General features: G+C 50.6%; 8 protein-coding genes across 8 annotated transcripts; 4 read left to right on the forward strand and 4 right to left on the reverse strand.

Annotated features, from left to right (window-relative positions):
* Nucleotides 1–263: 263 nt before the first annotated feature.
* Nucleotides 264–1,426, reverse strand: N7477_004383 (GTPase GPN2; the record flags this gene model as incomplete). Its single annotated transcript, XM_056966046.1, has 3 exons — nt 264–920; nt 981–1,081; nt 1,138–1,426. The coding sequence occupies 3 exons, from the start codon at nt 1,424–1,426 to the stop codon at nt 264–266; spliced, it is 1,047 nt and encodes a 348-aa protein (XP_056822827.1).
* Nucleotides 1,427–1,580: 154 nt separating this feature from the next.
* N7477_004384 (WD40 repeat domain-containing protein) lies at nt 1,581–2,768 on the forward strand (the record flags this gene model as incomplete). The annotated part of the gene is made up of 3 exons (XM_056966047.1): nt 1,581–1,590; nt 1,638–1,893; nt 1,958–2,768. 3 exons carry the CDS (start codon nt 1,581–1,583, stop codon nt 2,766–2,768), a joined length of 1,077 nt encoding a protein of 358 aa, XP_056822828.1.
* Nucleotides 2,769–2,959: 191 nt separating this feature from the next.
* On the reverse strand, nt 2,960–3,839 carry N7477_004385 (ribose-5-phosphate isomerase RKI1; the record flags this gene model as incomplete). Its single annotated transcript, XM_056966048.1, has 2 exons — nt 2,960–3,399; nt 3,464–3,839. 2 exons carry the CDS (start codon nt 3,837–3,839, stop codon nt 2,960–2,962), a joined length of 816 nt encoding a protein of 271 aa, XP_056822829.1.
* A 1,885-nt stretch (nt 3,840–5,724) lies between these two features.
* Nucleotides 5,725–7,446, forward strand: N7477_004386 (NEDD8-activating enzyme E1 regulatory subunit; the record flags this gene model as incomplete). The annotated part of the gene is made up of 2 exons (XM_056966049.1): nt 5,725–6,090; nt 6,142–7,446. 2 exons carry the CDS (start codon nt 5,725–5,727, stop codon nt 7,444–7,446), a joined length of 1,671 nt encoding a protein of 556 aa, XP_056822830.1.
* A 615-nt stretch (nt 7,447–8,061) lies between these two features.
* On the reverse strand, nt 8,062–9,461 carry N7477_004387 (tRNA-splicing endonuclease subunit SEN54 family protein; the record flags this gene model as incomplete). The annotated part of the gene is made up of 4 exons (XM_056966050.1): nt 8,062–8,513; nt 8,563–9,031; nt 9,097–9,295; nt 9,349–9,461. The coding sequence occupies 4 exons, from the start codon at nt 9,459–9,461 to the stop codon at nt 8,062–8,064; spliced, it is 1,233 nt and encodes a 410-aa protein (XP_056822831.1).
* Nucleotides 9,462–9,596: 135 nt separating this feature from the next.
* N7477_004388 (uncharacterized protein) lies at nt 9,597–9,880 on the forward strand (the record flags this gene model as incomplete). Its single annotated transcript, XM_056966051.1, has 2 exons — nt 9,597–9,641; nt 9,695–9,880. 2 exons carry the CDS (start codon nt 9,597–9,599, stop codon nt 9,878–9,880), a joined length of 231 nt encoding a protein of 76 aa, XP_056822832.1.
* Nucleotides 9,881–11,123: 1,243 nt separating this feature from the next.
* Nucleotides 11,124–12,474, reverse strand: N7477_004389 (arrestin C-terminal domain-containing protein; the record flags this gene model as incomplete). Its single annotated transcript, XM_056966052.1, has 3 exons — nt 11,124–11,366; nt 11,420–12,304; nt 12,397–12,474. 3 exons carry the CDS (start codon nt 12,472–12,474, stop codon nt 11,124–11,126), a joined length of 1,206 nt encoding a protein of 401 aa, XP_056822833.1.
* Nucleotides 12,475–13,680: 1,206 nt separating this feature from the next.
* On the forward strand, nt 13,681–14,343 carry N7477_004390 (putative DNA polymerase delta subunit 4; the record flags this gene model as incomplete). Its single annotated transcript, XM_056966053.1, has 3 exons — nt 13,681–14,026; nt 14,083–14,150; nt 14,203–14,343. The coding sequence occupies 3 exons, from the start codon at nt 13,681–13,683 to the stop codon at nt 14,341–14,343; spliced, it is 555 nt and encodes a 184-aa protein (XP_056822834.1).
* Nucleotides 14,344–16,452: the final 2,109 nt, after the last annotated feature.

Genomic DNA, 16,452 nt, shown 5'->3' on the forward strand with positions numbered 1-16,452 from the left:
TACCGGCAGAATATATGTGGGTCGAAGTACTGGGGTGCAAATACTAATGATATGTGACTGTAGGCGGAAAGGCACGATAAGCCTCATCGCTTATCTGGACTCCATCACTACTAAACTAGGGTGGAAATGCGGCCGTTTCTCGCCAGAAACTGTTATTTGCGGCGTTATTTTCACAGGTCCTTATATTCTATATGACATTAGTTGATACCCAATCATCGTGAATAATATAGTACATTTGATTTGATTATTGATTTGTTTTGGTTTCATTCCTTTCGTCGAACGGTCACTCCGCTATCGGGTAACGGGCCCCAGTTCTCCATGTCTTCGTCCTCGTCCAAGGCGCCTTCGTTCATTGCGTTCCTACTCGCTTCTTCGTGCAGCTTGGCCACTTCTTCAAGCTCTTCCCTCTCGAGAGCATCGTATTCGTCTTTCCGATCTAGCCATCGCTCTTGTACATCTCGCACATCGGTTACGCCCATTCCTTCTCGGACGGCAACTTGCCAGATAGAATCGTTGGCACCTTCGGCGGGACCAAAGGCGTATCCGGATGCACGGTCAATGGCTCGGAGAAGATTCATCATACTCTTCTTGTCCTCCACGGCGAGCGTCTCGAAAGCAACGAGGCCGAATTCCTCAACGAGATCGATGATTGTTTGGTTCAATGCGCCGAACTTCGAATTTGTGAGCCGTGAGGACTCGGCTTCCAAGTGTGGGAGCAGATATGAAAGGTCCTGAACCTCGGTGTAAAAGTCCAGGTTGAATGGGAGATCGGCGTAGTTGGATAGGTTGTCGATTTTGGTCAAAACGTTTAAATGTGGAAGATCGAGCTGGAGCATGGCACGGAGAGAGAGTAGAAGTGCGGAAATGTACATTGAAGGGAGCGTGAGAGTGTATGAGTCGATAAGGTGGATAACTATTAGCTATTCGGTTGCCTCTGTTAGCTTTGTTCACTGAAGAGTATGGGAAGGATGCTGACGAACTCGATAGCCCAGTTTCTGGATGCGGAAGAAGATATTCCGTAGTGATACGTGGTGCGTGAACAATTCGACTTGACCTGGGCAGTCGAATAGAACATAATCCTCTACATTGCAACGAAGTCAGCCATGCGCTTAATCCCGGCTGGCGAGGTCAACAAACCTCCAAGCTCCTTCAGTCCCTCCTCCAACCAGGAGTAGTTCTCTTCAAGCTCCTCTAGAGCATAAAGTGTAGCTCCATTCGGTCCCAGCTTCTCCTCATCCATAATCTCCTCAAGCGTCACTAAATCGCGCACGTCCAGCGCACACGGGTACGAGGTCTTGTCATTGGCGGGGTCAAGATTGACGATGGAGCATTTGCGACCTATCGCCCCCAAGAACTGATGCATGCCATTGCAGTATGTAGACTTGCCCGCACCCGGAGGTCCAATAACGAGCTGTGCAAAAGGCATTTTGAAGTGGCGATGATGTAGCTCGTCCGTGGTGACCTTTTTTTCTTATCGAAGCCGCGGGGAATAATACGGCGGTAAACCTCGGCAGAAAATGCCCTCAAAGGAGCTCGCTGTCTGGATCTCCGATATGCATTCATCCACCTTTACCGCTACAATGTCGTCAAGTAAGTTGCTTTGCTCGGGCCAATGAGCTTGTTCTAATCTGTGATAGATCAATTCACGGTGGCTTCGCCGCCTACAGACGCTATCTCCGCTTTGAAGTTCTCCCCCGACCCCAACTCCACGCGCATCGTTGTTTCGTCATGGGACAAGAATGTTTATCTCTACGATCTGCGCGATGAGAACGGTACAGTCGGTGAAGGCAAGCTCTTGCAAAAGTTTGAACACCGTGCACCGGTTCTGGATGTGTGCTTCGGCGACAATGAGAATGTGATCTACACAGCTGGGCTGGATTGGGATGTCCGCAAGTAAGTGGTTGCACGATAACTCTGTTTGAGCTTGCGAGAGATGGTATATGCTAAAAATATCTAGGATTGACCTCAACACATCCGAGCAGACCGTCCTGAGCAGCCATGAAGCTGGTGTGCGCAATGTCGTTTTCAGCCCCGAGCACAACCTCATCATCTCTGGCTCATGGGATTCAACCCTCCACGTCCACAGACCGGATGCCGGTACCACCTCGGCTCCTGCGATTATTCCTCTCCCCTCAAAACCATTCTCTGTCTCCCTCACCGCGACCAAGCTAGTTGTGGCCATGGCATCTCGTGCCCTACACATTTACGATCTTAAGGCGCTCGCCCTTCTCACAGCGCAAGCCGACAGCGAAAGCAACGGCGGGACCAAGGTCGAGATTGAGCCGTGGCAAAGGCGTGAGAGCAGTCTGAAGTTCATGACACGGTGTGTTGCCTGCATGCCTGATGACGCCGGCTACGCCTCTTCCAGCATCGAGGGCCGTGTCGCAGTCGAGTGGTTTGACCCTTCGCCTGAGTCCCAGGCCCGCAAATACGCTTTCAAGTGTCATCGCCAGACAGCGGAGGATGGTGTTGACGTTGTCTACCCCGTCAATGCACTCGCTTTCCACCCGGTGCACGGGACTTTCGCATCTGGAGGTGGAGACGGCGTCGTCGCGCTGTGGGATGGAATTGCGAAGCGCCGAATTCGTCAGTACCAGAAGTATCCCTCCAGTGTTGCAGCTGTTGCTTTCAGCGGTAACGGTAAGTACTTGGCCATTGGAGTCAGTCCCGGCTTTGAGGATGGCCAGGACGACGTACCGGAGGGAGTTGTGAAGATCTTTGTGCGCGAATTGGGCGAGACGGAGGCCAAAGGAAAAGGCGCAAAATAAGCCCTCGGCGTGTACATGCTAGTCTCATTGATACCACTCACCGAATCTAATGATCCACCATCTTGAAATGCAAGCGTCCCATGTAGACCGCCCAAAATAGAAAAGCTCTCTCATTTCTAGTCCGAAAAGAAGCAGATCTGGTATCATCTAATGTTATTTACGTCGTCAAGTGCGTTCATTGCAAGGTCCGTTTAATCACTGGCCTTGCGCACCGCCACCGATCCATCGGGCATGCCGAAGTATGCCGCCACAGGCCGCTGCCCGCCAATACCTCCAGCAGCAGTAGCCTGGGGACCAGTGAAACCAGAGAAAATGCCGACATCCAGAACACCGGCAATCGACTTGATCTTCTCCGACAACTCGGTCACCTCCCAAACGCCGTCCTGGCCCGAGACCTTGCCAGCCCGAACATCCGACTTAGTGAGCATGGGCGGGAAAGGCGCATCAATGATGAAGAAGCCCTGATCCGTCTTCAACGGACCCTGCTTAACGTCCAAGTTCTGGCGCAGGACAGGGTTGACGGCGCCAAACTCCTTCAATTTGCGCAGAACACGGAAGGCAGCGATAGGAGCGACCTCGATGGGAATGTATTTCCAGTTGCTGAGGAGACGAGATTGGAGTTTGCGCGAGTCTGTGGGGGAGAATGAGTCAGAGGGATGTCTCTAGCTTTTTCTTCGATCAGGGAGAGTACGCACCCGCAACACAGATAAACTCCTTCGCTTGCATTGCGACAAGCTTCTCCTGGAAAAGACAGGCGCCGCCGCCCTTGATACAGTTCAAATCATCATCTACCTCGTCCGCACCATCGAACGCAACATCCAACACGGTTCCCTCAGCAAGAGAATCAAACTCCACGGCGGTCAGACCAGCGGTGACAATCAGCTGGCGAGAATGGTAACCCGTCGGCACGTAGCGGGTGGCGGAGGTATCGAGGCCAAGGGCCTTGATGGCCTCGACGACGTAGACGATGGTTGTGCCGCTGCCAATACCGACCCAGCGGGCATCCTTAGGGTAGTGATTTGCGACGGCAGCCTTCGCGGCAGCGCGCTTGGCGGCTTCAACGTCGGCCATGGTGGATAGGAATCGAGGCGTAAGGGAGAAATGTGGAGGGAAGAGGCGCGGAGAAAGAAGAAGGCGGGGCGAAGAGAAGCAGAAAAGTCGGACCATCCCCAAGTTCCTGCGCTTCCGGAGCGTTGACGAGTTGAAGGTCTGCACTATAGCGTCATTAATGTTCGGAGTGTGGGGTCATTATTTCCGCAAATTCCTAGGCTCAATGTTTTTCCATGTTTGTTCTTAACTTAATGTGTTTGCGAACGTGGGAACAATGTCAAGCAATTCGATGGCATTTGGCAACTATGCGCGGCTTTTCTTTCTATTCAATTAACCCCCTGGCGACCTTGATTTCACCCAGCATTTCCATCTTGCTTGCAGAGACCTTTCCCGCTGTCGGCGAGAATATTCAAACTATGGTCCACGCTGTGCGTTGGCCTTTATTTCTCCAAGGTTGACTGCAATGGCCTGCTTCATGGTGGGGGACGCGGGGGCCTCGAACTCGGAAAGTCTACGCACCGGACACATTTAGGAAAGACTACACGGAGTCTGTTCTCTCGTATTTCCCTTTTTTTTTTTTTGGGACAAATATCGACACACATACTATATGGAGAGCTATGTATGCAGCGCCCTCCATATCAATAAGAATGTCAGATCATTGCTCCGGAGATCCGGAAGTGCCCATTCGGATCTACTGTCTTGATCCATATAGACGCAATAACAACGCGATTGTATCTACCATTTAATGAAAGCAGTTCTTGGCAATCCTCCTAGAGTCATGTCAGTATTACACATTCTTTGCACAAGATTCGCCGAGCTTACAAACTCGTACCGGCATAACATGGAACAACTCATCGGCAACATCCGTATTACTCAGTCCCAATGTGAGTTGATTGTTGGTAGTACGGTGCAGAAGTAACCCCGCCCTGTTTTCAGCAAATACGAAGATATCGCCTTCGGAATGCTGATATGGCATGTAAAGTTCATGCGGTTTGCTGACGCTCACGCATGGAGCTCCTGCTACTGAGGGGACAGCTTACAAACTGCTGCGACTGAACGTTTTGTATAAGATATTTGTCGCGGTATGGATAGATAAACCAGTACTGATTCTGAAAGCCAGTGCTAGGGGTGAATGTAAGCCTTTGTCCGTCGGTCAAATAGAGTAGACTCTTTGGCGTGATGATCATGTAAGAGCCGTTCAGGTCCAATTGACTGTATGCTTGGCGGCAGAGACCCAACAAAAAGACAAAGACGTGTCTCATCTTGTGGAGAGGATGGCAATACTATGATTCCTGGTCAACTGCCATTTAAGAGATCAGTGGTCAAATCAGCCGTACGGCAAGAAAAGGGCTGAGGTGGGTCTCGATGCGTGTTGCGGTGACATGACGGCCAATATTCACCGAGATCCGAGTCATTGAACAGAGACCTGTATGACCGGATTGAATTGGGAACTCGGCTGTTTATATTTGATTCCGTGTTTAGAACCGGTTATCGCAAAGGTCAAATAGGTTATTTGCATAGATCATCATGAGGAAATGGAGGGGTATGCCCCGAGTAGTTGTGAACTCCGCGGATGCTTCGATGTCTCCGTCAGTAGAATCCTAGAAAACCTGTAGCATATGGTAGCTTGAGTCAGGAGGACCACCAAGGGAATTGAATTGAAGGACGTGTTACTGGCAAGTCTTTCTCAGAGTATGGAGCTTCACAGAAACAGGTATGATGTTATAACAGAGGAGTACCCCACATCAAACGATTAGTCAGTTCACCGCCCTCTGCACTGCGACTGTACTAAAACACTGAAATACAACAGTCTACGCCAGATTCAGTGACGAGGAATTGTGAAGTATTGATTCTTCTTTGCTGCTCTGCTTGCCTGCTGCCTCGTATTCATCCGTCACAACCGACCATGGCTGCATCATTCCACGGCGGGCCGACACCCAAAGAGCGCAAGTATGATCGCCAGCTGCGGCTCTGGGCAGCCAGCGGACAGCAAGCATTGGAAGACTCTCGTGTCCTGCTGGTCAACTCCGATGGTCCCTTAGGCGCCAACAGCACCGGCGTCTCTGGTGTCGTTGGCGTGGAGGCGCTTAAGAACCTCGTTCTGCCGGGAATCGGCGGTTTCACTATCGTAGACCCGGCGACTGTCACGGAGGCTGACCTGGGTGTGAATTTCTTCCTGGAAGAAGAGTCCCTCGGAAAGTCCCGTGCAGAGGAGACATGTCGCCTACTGAGAGAGTTGAATCCTGATGTGCAGGGATTCTTCAACTCTGAGGTACGTCAGCCTTAGCTTTACGAAACACTTGACCTGACAGTGATAATCCAGCCCATTGCCAATTTGCTTCAAGATCCCGACTTCTTGCCCCAGCACAAGCTGATTATCATTTCTGGTCCTACCAAGCGTTCTTCGCTAGACGCCCTCATTCAAAGCGCCCAAAACCATGGTATTCCCGTCTTGTACACCCACTCTGTCGGGTTCTTTGCGACATTCTCCCTTCAACTGCCTGCTGAATACCCCATCGTGGAGACCCACCCTGATCCAGAGTCTGCACAAGACTTACGGCTGCTGAATCCCTGGCCTGAACTCAGCGCTGCAGCTGCGGCTCTGGGTGACTTGGATAGCATGGACGACCACCAACACGGACATGTTCCGTATATCCTTATCCTTCTCCACTTCCTCGAACAGTGGAAGCAGTCGCACGGAGGCAACGTGCCTGGCAATTACAAGGAAAAGACCGAGTTCCGAGACTTCGTGCGATCCAAGGCACGCACGAGCAATGCCGAAGGTGGCGAAGAGAACTTCGATGAGGCAGTAGCAGCCGTTTTGAAAACAATCGCCCCGTTCAGCCTACGCAGCACTGTCCGCGAGATCTTCGAGCTAGATCAATGCCACAACCTGAACAGCGAGTCTGTGGATTTCTGGCTCATCGCTCACGCCATCCACTTCTTCTACACAACTCACGGAGTCCTCCCTCTCCCAGGCTCCCTACCTGATATGAAAGCCCAATCAGCAGATTACGTCTCGTTACAGAATCTCTACAAAGCCAAGGCCCGCCGTGATGTGGAGGAAGTGACCACCACAGTGCGCCAGCTAGAGACACAGCTTGAGCGACGATACCCTCCCATTCCCGACCGCGACATCGACGCATTCTGCAAGAATGCCGCACACATCAAGGTCGTTCACGGTCGACAAATCCCTCAAATCAGCAGTGACAGCGATTCCATCACCTTGAAAGCGATCCGAACCCAGCTCGGGTTCCCCGACTCCCTAGTCTCAGTATACATTGCAACCCAGATCCTCGATGGAGTGGTCGACGAGATCCAGGATACCTCTAATGACCACCGCTCCATCAACGACGATGCATTGTGGAAGAGCCACACGGAACGAATCCTAGCCTTGTTGACGCGCGATGATCCGACACCTTTGGACATCGATGCTCGGGAGAACATCAACAAGGCTATTCAGGAATTGCGCCGTGCAGAAGGTGGAGAGTTGCATAATATCGCCTCGCTCGCAGGTGGTTTGGTTTCACAGGAGTCGTTGAAGGTGATCACGAAGCAATATGGACCGCTGGATAATACCTGTGTGTTTGACGGCGCTCGCAGTCGGAGTGAGATGTACCGACTGTGAGGTGGGAGCGAAAATGCATTATCCATAGAGAGAACGATATAGTGCTTTACGAACTTATGAGTTAGTGTCCTTGGATGTTCTACTATATTGAGAACAGGACGACTTGCAATGAACGGAATGTGGTCTACAGCCGGTTTAAAGGAATGTTTTCCAAGTGGATCTCAATTTGTGGCTCTAGGCTGTCTGCCAAAAGCGTATTTGAAGTCAAGCAGAGGAGATCCTGAAAAGGGAACAAAAAAAGATATTGAGGGACATTTCAACTTTCAAAGAGATTGAAATATCCAGATTGTATTATCTCATAACTGTTCAAAGATGGGTAAGTGGTCGTGGTGTCACTCATCTTCGTGCGACACATGTCCCATTGTTGCAGGTAGGGCGCAGTAGCTCTTCGCCTGCGGTCTTCGCTCATTTTCACGAGTTCTTTGCTCATTTTCACACCACTAATAAGTGACACAATGACCAAGACTGTCTCACAAGTCGGCAACTTAATATTGAAGTCAAGAGGCACGGGGTGGCCCTTTGTGCGCCAGTCAATTGGCTTCGGAATCAAGAGTTTTAGACTGTTGTTTATAGACACGAGGCTCAAGCATCGGATCTTATGAGTCCAGAACCGATTCACCTTTTCTTCGGCCGGAAGTTTCCACTGCGTTTCGGACCGGTCGGAAGACCCTTGTTCTCGTAAAGCTTCTCCTTTCCGAATGCAGCGTCACTAACGCGCAGGAAACTCGTGACGCCCTGGTCGACGACTGCGAGAACAACATTGCGATATCCGTGTCGCAGCCGCATATACATCAACCGGTCCATCTTCTCGCCTCGAGGCGGGTCCAGAGGCGTGCTTTCCAGCAGCGCGCCGATCTGCGTTAATGTAGGGATTGAAGTCTGCTCTCGGGTGTTGACCACAGCAATGCGGAAGTCTGGAGTTGGCCAGGCGGATTTCTTGATCGGTGTTGAGGGCTTGTAAACATGGAAGACAATTCGGAAAGGAACATCTGTGTCGAGTGGGTCCCTTGTCTCTGCTTTTGCCGGGTCGTACCAAGGTATGGTTGCAAGCTTGCGGTACACGTCGACTGTGAAGGGTTAGAAAGAGAAGATTAAAACGAGAGCAAAATTACATACCGTAGTTTCGATGAATACCACATCCCACGATCGGACCAGCCGCCGTGGAACTCGTACCGAATGGATCATCCAGCCAGGCAAAACAGCGCTCAATAATACCAGCGAGGCCAGGTCCACGTTGTTGGGGCTTAGTATAAGCATTCTTATTGATCTCGCTCTTCGAATCCTCTGGGTTGGCATTATCGTCCCAACCAGACGCCCTGACAACAGCATATCCCAACCGCCTCAATCCAGTAAAGACGGTATAACGCTCGAGCGTCAGACCACTGCGGCCAAGCAGGCATGCATACGCCGCCTGTAAACTCATTGGGATTAGTGGCTCATTAATATCATCCGCATTGATGCCGGAAAGTTCCCTCGGCCATTTGATATCCAGACTGCCTCGTTCCATCAAGTACATCGCCTCTTCGGGGAGCAGCCACACGCGGTTCCACCGATCTGCCTGGCCGATTGTCTTGAAGTATTGCCCCTTTGGAACAGGAACACAGACGCAATACTCGTCGATACACCCAAGCCCTTTTCATCGACTTTTACCTGTGGCGGAGGCGTAGGTCCATCCGGCGCATAGATACCAATGACCTGGGTTTTGGGGTGGTGAATGCGCGGGTGGGCGAGCGCGTTGTGCATCGCCCCACGCGAGGCGGAGAGAACATCGGCTTGAAATTCGGTCGGGTTGGGCTCGAAGTCCTTTTCGCCGCGGCGGGGGAGACTAGCGGACGATGTGTCGGATAAGCTGGAGCACAAGTTAGTCAAGGTCGGAGAGCAATCGCAGTAGTGGACGCGTACAAGTTGAGGTGGTTCAACAGGCGAAAGTCCTGGGTCTCATCTGACAGGTCGGTCTCGATCTGAGGGGCCTCTGTCGTAGTGGCACGAATGGCCTCTTCATCTGCGTCGGCCATGATGTGCTTGGGTAGTCGCAGAATCAGAGCTTGCGGAGGAGAAAATCGGAGATCGGGGCTTATCGATAAGAGCACCCACTTTCGCTGCACTTTCTCCTAGCAACTCGTCTACTCATCTACTCCAACATCCTCATGATGTCAATGTCGATGATAGCAGACTACAACGAGACTTTGCGCAAGGTAAGTGCTGAGAGTGCAGAGATACAGTCGACTTAGACATAACCAGTGCTTAGGTGTCAAACAGCCTCCAAAACGCTTTAGAGACTTTCGGGCCGTCCTCGCACCAGTACCGGGCCATTCTCGGAATATTAAAAGAATGCCTACAGGATATTGAGGATGAGAAAGCGCGCACGCAAACACAGGTGGTTGACTCTGACATGTTAAGTGCCGCTATGGAATTCTTGAAGATTGGAAAATAGGAGGGTTCTGGCATGTTTTTGATACCCAACATTTATGCGAGCGTTACACAACTACTAAGAGTTCGCCTCTCAACCGAATGTAAGATGACAGAAAGGGAATTCGAAATGGTCTGAGCCAGATCCAAGTCAGGCGGCAAAGATATCGACAGCAATAAGACCTTCCATATCAACACCAAGAATGAGGGACCAGACGTCCTATTAGCAGACATAGTAGCCATCAACCATCCAGCCTGTATATTTCCTTTCTTCGTATCGAGTCAATCACGGCTTCACAAAGATCATATCTAATCAGGGCGGAGGCTCAAGTGCTAACGAGGCTCTTTTCCCCGGAGATCAAGTCATCTCCATAGGAAGATTATTTCCCAAGGTTTGAGCGATACACGGCTCGCGGCTGTTGGCGTCGCTGAATTTCTCGACGAATTCGGCTATACTTCTGATGAGCTGTGCGCAAAGTAGAAGAAGATTTTCGTATCGAAAGCAAGTGAAACATATCATAAAGATGTGCTTTGCTTCCAGCGCATTGCACATATCGAGTCGCATTGAGAAGAACCTGCGGCTGGTTTTGATGTGGAGATATTTTGTGACCCTGATGAGGTTTGATGAGAATGGAAAAGGATTGCGTCGACGGATTTGCGAACTGCGGATTCGCGGAAGTCGGCCTTGAAGGCCAAAATTGGTGGGATAAGTATGCTGCCAGCGGGTTGGGCTCGGCGCCCATCGTGGGTTTCAATCAGGTTCGGTAGGCATCATCCCGGATGAATCGAGGTCCATCAAGGAGACGGGGCACGTCATGTATTTTCGGTGGTTGAGGACTTGTGAACGTCGCTTTGGGCAGGGAAACTTGAGGCAGATTATGCTGAGATGCGTTTGTCGACGTATAGAGCAGGCAATAAAAGTTTGATCATGGATTTGAATTTCTGATTATTTTCATGACGGTAGAGCATCTGCGGTGCAGATCACAGCCTGCCAGAGAAATAGCGGAGGTTATTGCCATCTTCAATAGACAATCCACTGCCTCTCAAGAACGATATTCTCAACACCCCACCCCAAGAATGAACGAACAAGCGTTCATGCCATGCAACAAACTCCAAGCTCAATGCAATCGTAAGACATGATGTGGTATGCTTCCGGGTCGCGGGCCCCGGTCGCTTCAATCGACCCGGGAGATGAAGATCAATTAGATGTACTCTGTACGCGAGTACGTTCCCGAAATAGAACTGTCCGAGATACTTTGTATTCGCTTTCAATCAATGAGTGGCTTCTTCTGGTTGCCGACCAGAGCTACGCCGAGGTAACTGAGGGCCTTGGGATCGCTGGGCCGTATGATGGATGGGAGTGGTAGCATCGGGTTGTCTGGGTTCACGTGTGCCGCATCTCGTGCAGCTTGTTCGATGGCTTCCATCTCATCTTTGCAACCGGCGTGATCGAGTGGACATACCACGATCGGTTGCCGGATAGTGATGTCTCTGGCTGATGTTAAATGCGCCTGTCGCGTGTATTAGAAGTCGAGAACATGTCTGATAGTGAACGAAATCTTACTCGAACGGTGAGATAGTACTCAATTTTATAGAGACTTGCGGTAGTTGTGAATCCACTGACACCGTACATGGGAAATGCGGCACGATTTCGCGGTAAAACGCCTTCTGAATCTCGTAGATCCTTGGCAGGGAAGACCAGTCCCAGGTTGGTGAGGTAGCCGGATTGTGGCAGCTTGACACCCACGGTTTCCGTCTTTTTGACCAACGTCTTGACCTTGCGCTGGGGCTCGTCGCCTTCGTGGTTGTAGATGATCTCCTCGTCAATGCCGATCGTAATCTTGCTGATAGTCACTTTCCGAGCTTTGCCCATCCAATCCTGGTTTGGTGATAATTTGACATAGACGCTGACAGGGTCAAGGGGCCCATAAGACCATCGTGGGAGGGATATGGCCAGTGTCACCAGATGATCCGAAACCCGCTCCGCCGACTCTGGGCGATTGTACATGCCGAATGTAGATAATGTGTCATAGCGAGCAATTGGAACCGGAAAAGTATACTTTCGTTGTTCGGACTGCCCTTGTTGAACCATCACCACCATCTCATAGTATGTTTCGGCGGTACGGCTGGGTAGTTGTAGGCTCGCCGGGGGTACTCGTCTAGAGGCATCGCGTCCCCCACGACCGAATGGGATAAACAACACAAATGGCAAGTCCATAGCAATGACCTCTTCGTATTCCTTTCCAGCTGGGCACCGAAATAGCAACATCTCTTTGCCCACAATATCAGTGATCTCCTTGCGAGGCGGAGCAAGGCGCTTCTTTGTGACGGAGTCGGCCGATGGATGGATTGTTTCGCGACGCAGGAGAGAAATGGTCACGAGTGACACATTGACGGGCGCTGAAATACCGACACTCGGCCTGATCTCAACTTTACCCTCGACTCGGGGCTGGGAAAAGGTCAGTTCTTTGGGATGCGATTTGGGGAGCAGGGACCGCAGCTCAAGCGCGTTGCTAGCAGTAGGTCTCGAGGAGCGCTTACCATCGTAGCCGAGATACCTGGGTATCCGATCAGGAAATTGCCATTTGCCGGACCTGAAACGCGCACGAAGGCGGCCATCTCGATAGCGCAATACCCGCACCACCATGGACATGCGAAGGGGCCGCAGGGAAGTTGGGAATCTGCGACCTCGACGGGGACCCTGTCACACGGTTCATAACCCGGAGCTGAAGGGGGTTCCGGGAGGTGGAGGGTGGAAAGGGAGGTACAAATGTCGGGAGAAGCGAGCTGTAAGGTGTGGGGGGCGTTCAGGTTGTTAGTGTTAGCTAAGGGTGAACCAGCCCCATCTCCCGAGCCCACCTTGAGCCTCGATTGCATCACCGATTACTCCGTGATCAGCACACATGTTCATGGTCCGATTTGGAACTATTACACTGTACTCTTCCATGGATCTTGTTTCGTTGTACCGATGTAGCATGCATCGGCACTGCAATGTGCTCTTTGCGCCTTTGCCAAAATATTTCCCCTTCGAGTTTGGCATTTATCCCTCGCCGCCATCACCTCGCTAGGGCGGTGTGTCATTCCACCGAACGGCAGCTGGACGTACATTTTTAATGTGTTGTACTCACAGTTCCATAATCTAGTACTGATGTGGCAGAGGTTAGAATGCGGCGCTCACGCGATCGGTTTCCTTCCAATCTCCCTTCGCCTTTATTACACTGCTCCCTACATACTTAATTTGATGCGCCTATGGATGAATCAACCCTACGGTCCTGAATTTGGTCTACCCTTCTCCTATCTGATGAACAGTATTCCAATCCATGCCGGTGGAACGGGCAAGAGCCCGCCTCATACATGGGCAAGGAAGTATATGAGATCGACATGGATAGGATCTTCCATTTAGCTGGTCAGTGTGATATCACCATCTGTGGTGATTGATTCTGTTGCCAATCTCTGCTTTCAGCTCAGATACATCTATATTGAAAGATCTATATAGAACGAATTAGGCCATGTACACTTCCGGTATACAAAGAGATGACGTCATTCTCAGACATGACCTCAGCAGCGGCAATGCACTGTTAATGGTTGAACGTAGTATAATGAGGTTAGTATTCAAACAAGATATATAGCTCAAGAAAAGTAAACAGAAGTATATCGTCAATATCAAGGTGTTAGTACCATGGGCGGTCAAGGTTAGAGCCAGCGGGTGAAGCTGGTTGCACCAGGCAACACCAACCCAATGACATCGCCTGCTCCACCAACCCGCTTCCGCAAGACCACCGACAACCCAGCAGTCTCCAAAGCCGTCGCAAGTCTCTCATCATCATGCCTCCTCGTCGCCATGCTGCTGCCGCTGCGCAGTCAACTCTCTCATTTGGCAATCAATCGCGAGTGACCAAACCGTCGACTACACCCGCAACACTCCATAAGGGCAAGACCCTTGATTCGCCGCTGCCCACCGACAAGTCTGCGTCGGGCACCCCAGAACCCCAGCAGGTTCTCGCATCCGAACCATCAAAGCCGCATATTGCAGAAGTAGTGGTCCGACAGCAGGCCACAAAGGAACACGAGGAGCCGCTTTCGGCCGAAGACAAGCGGGCTCTGAAGCTCACCAAGCAAGATCTTCAGAAGTACTGGAATAAAGAGGAGCGGAGTCGGAAGGCCCCTCGAGGTAACTAGATACTGCGGATTCCTTTTCATCATACGGATGCTGACTTTATGCTGTAGTCCACCAACAGGACCTTTACTTGGAAGAGAAGATCTTGCGCCACTTTGATCTCTGCAGCCAGTATGGGGTACGTTCTAGGCCCCCTCGCCGTTGATCAACATGTGCTAACATATCTCCAGCCCTGTATTGGAATCGCACGGCTCAAGCGCTGGCGCCGTGCCAATATGCTGAAGCTCAACCCGCCCATTGAGGTTCTCGCCGTCCTGCTTAAGAAGCAGAATGCAAATGAGCGCGCACACGTGGATGAGCTGCTGTCTTAATACCGGGGAATAAGAGTACCAAGTTGTGTATTTGCATGGGTGGCGTTAGGAATTGTACTTTTAGCAATGGGAAAGGAATATGTTTTGTGAGACCGGTTGTCTCGTACCTGCTTACCCTCAGGTAAAATTTGTTTCGAAGAGAAATTAATGTAAAGCCGTCGAACAAAGTATTCGGAATCTGAGCGTATTTTGATACTTTCTACTCCCTCTGAAGCTTGTATACTTGGACTGCGCCCAAGCAAGGGAAGTTGTGCCCTGCCTTGTGGACTGTACAGTCGAATTCTTCAGGAAAAGGTATGGCGTTCTAAGCGTGTTCCATAGGGTGGATGGGTACAAATATACATGTCCCTATTGCCCAGACACTTGCTGCGCTCATCTGGGCCGATCATAGTAAAATCACTCCGCAACTTTCGCACTCCATACCCCGCTGGTGCGCTAAATCACGGTAAGTGGGCCGAGCTAATGCGTTGTGAGGTATTGAAGAATCGCATTGCATGAGAGCTCTGATCAAGTCCAATGACCTTGAGTGATATGTATATATTTCGGTGGATATTTTCTTGTCTCTTGACTAGTAAACTCTAGATTAGGCCGACCCAGCCAAACTAGATCGGACGAAGCGTTTCTCTGTACACATTCTTATGTCCGATTGACCGTAAAATGGTTGGACTGAAGGATGATATGGAGCTTTATCTTGATGGAGTTTACTATTCCTGATTCGTAGTAGCTTTCGAGCCGATCGTTGTACTAATTATGTGGGTTTAAATCTGCGCCATAATTTACCGAGGCAACACAAACTGGTTACGCTCGTCTGATGGTATGTTTTTTTTTTCTGACCGGCGTATCGGGATGCTTTCCCTCGATGTGTTTTATCAGGCTGCGTCAGCTCTAAAGAGCTTCAATCGATCAGATTGATCCATCCACCAATCAATGAAAATATCAATCCCTATCCAGTCTGTCGACTGGGAGTTTTGTGTACGGCCGACCAGACCAGACTGAGCTGGTTTGAGTATCCCGTTTGCATTGGCTACATTGATTTTATGCCCCACTGGGATCTGAATGAGGCCGACGTCGCTGATGATGCTCAATTGCGGGACATTCGGTTGAGCCAAATTAAGTGAGGTGTTAAGATTGTTTGACATTATGACAATGTTGTAGATTTACGCTGGTGATGTCAAGGGTCGATCTCTAGCTTTGAAACATATCCTGCTCTTTTGAAGTAGTTGACTGCAGTGGAACTTCTTCTAGGATATCATGGGCTTGCTGGATGCACCCTCAATTTCTTTGCCAAAAGTGGCCAACAACCGTGGCTGAAATTATGATGAATAAGAAACGATCGTGTCGCCCACTGACTACCTGCTTTTTTTCAGGGGTGTTCCACATTTCTTCAAGCCCAAGAAGCCAGTTGTCATAAGGGTAATTTGTCAGCGCTATGCAGCGATGGTGCACTAGGCACTGCGCTGCCAAAGTACGGCGCAGCCTTGCCCAGTCATCTTACGGCGCCAGTGAGCACAAATAAAAGCTACGACCTGATCCTACCTCTTCTGAGCGGTTTTATTTCTGCAATAAGAGGGGTTAGATCAGCGAAAAAGGGAAAACCAATTCCAGCCGTACCTGGCAGTGGGTAGACCCCACGACCCCGGATTCCGTAAAACCCCGCAATTTCGCAATGGATCAACATCCAATCGATCACCACTTCAATGAGATATTGACATGCCCTCAGCTTTGAACCTAAATAATAAGGCTTAACAGTATTAGCTCTAATTCATTCCATGTGAGAATAGAAGCCTATCATTTCCAGCAATGGCCCCCAAAGTTGGGCATTTCATCTCCACCGGACCTTGCAGATGCCCCAAGTGGAGTCCATTGACTTCGATATATATTACTCTGCCTGGACCCTAAGCCCAATGTGGCTTGGTTTCTCTTACATTCCCGCGACTGCGACCCCCGCCAAACCTGGAAAGGGTCTCAAAATGATCCGGTGGCGATTTCTTCGCATCGACCGGCGCCGAAATGTGTCCCGTACCTGCCATGTGATCGCTCCAGATCGAGCTTTCGTCCCTGCACAACGACAGCTCGCTTCCAGACTTGTTCCAGCTCTTCGGCTGGCAC

The sequence above is a fragment of the Penicillium maclennaniae genome (genome assembly GCF_028827695.1).
Source record: "Penicillium maclennaniae strain IBT 15551 chromosome Unknown utg000004l:1.0-3007600.0:1.0-3009580.0, whole genome shotgun sequence".
In the NCBI taxonomy this organism is placed as follows: domain Eukaryota; kingdom Fungi; phylum Ascomycota; class Eurotiomycetes; order Eurotiales; family Aspergillaceae; genus Penicillium; species Penicillium maclennaniae.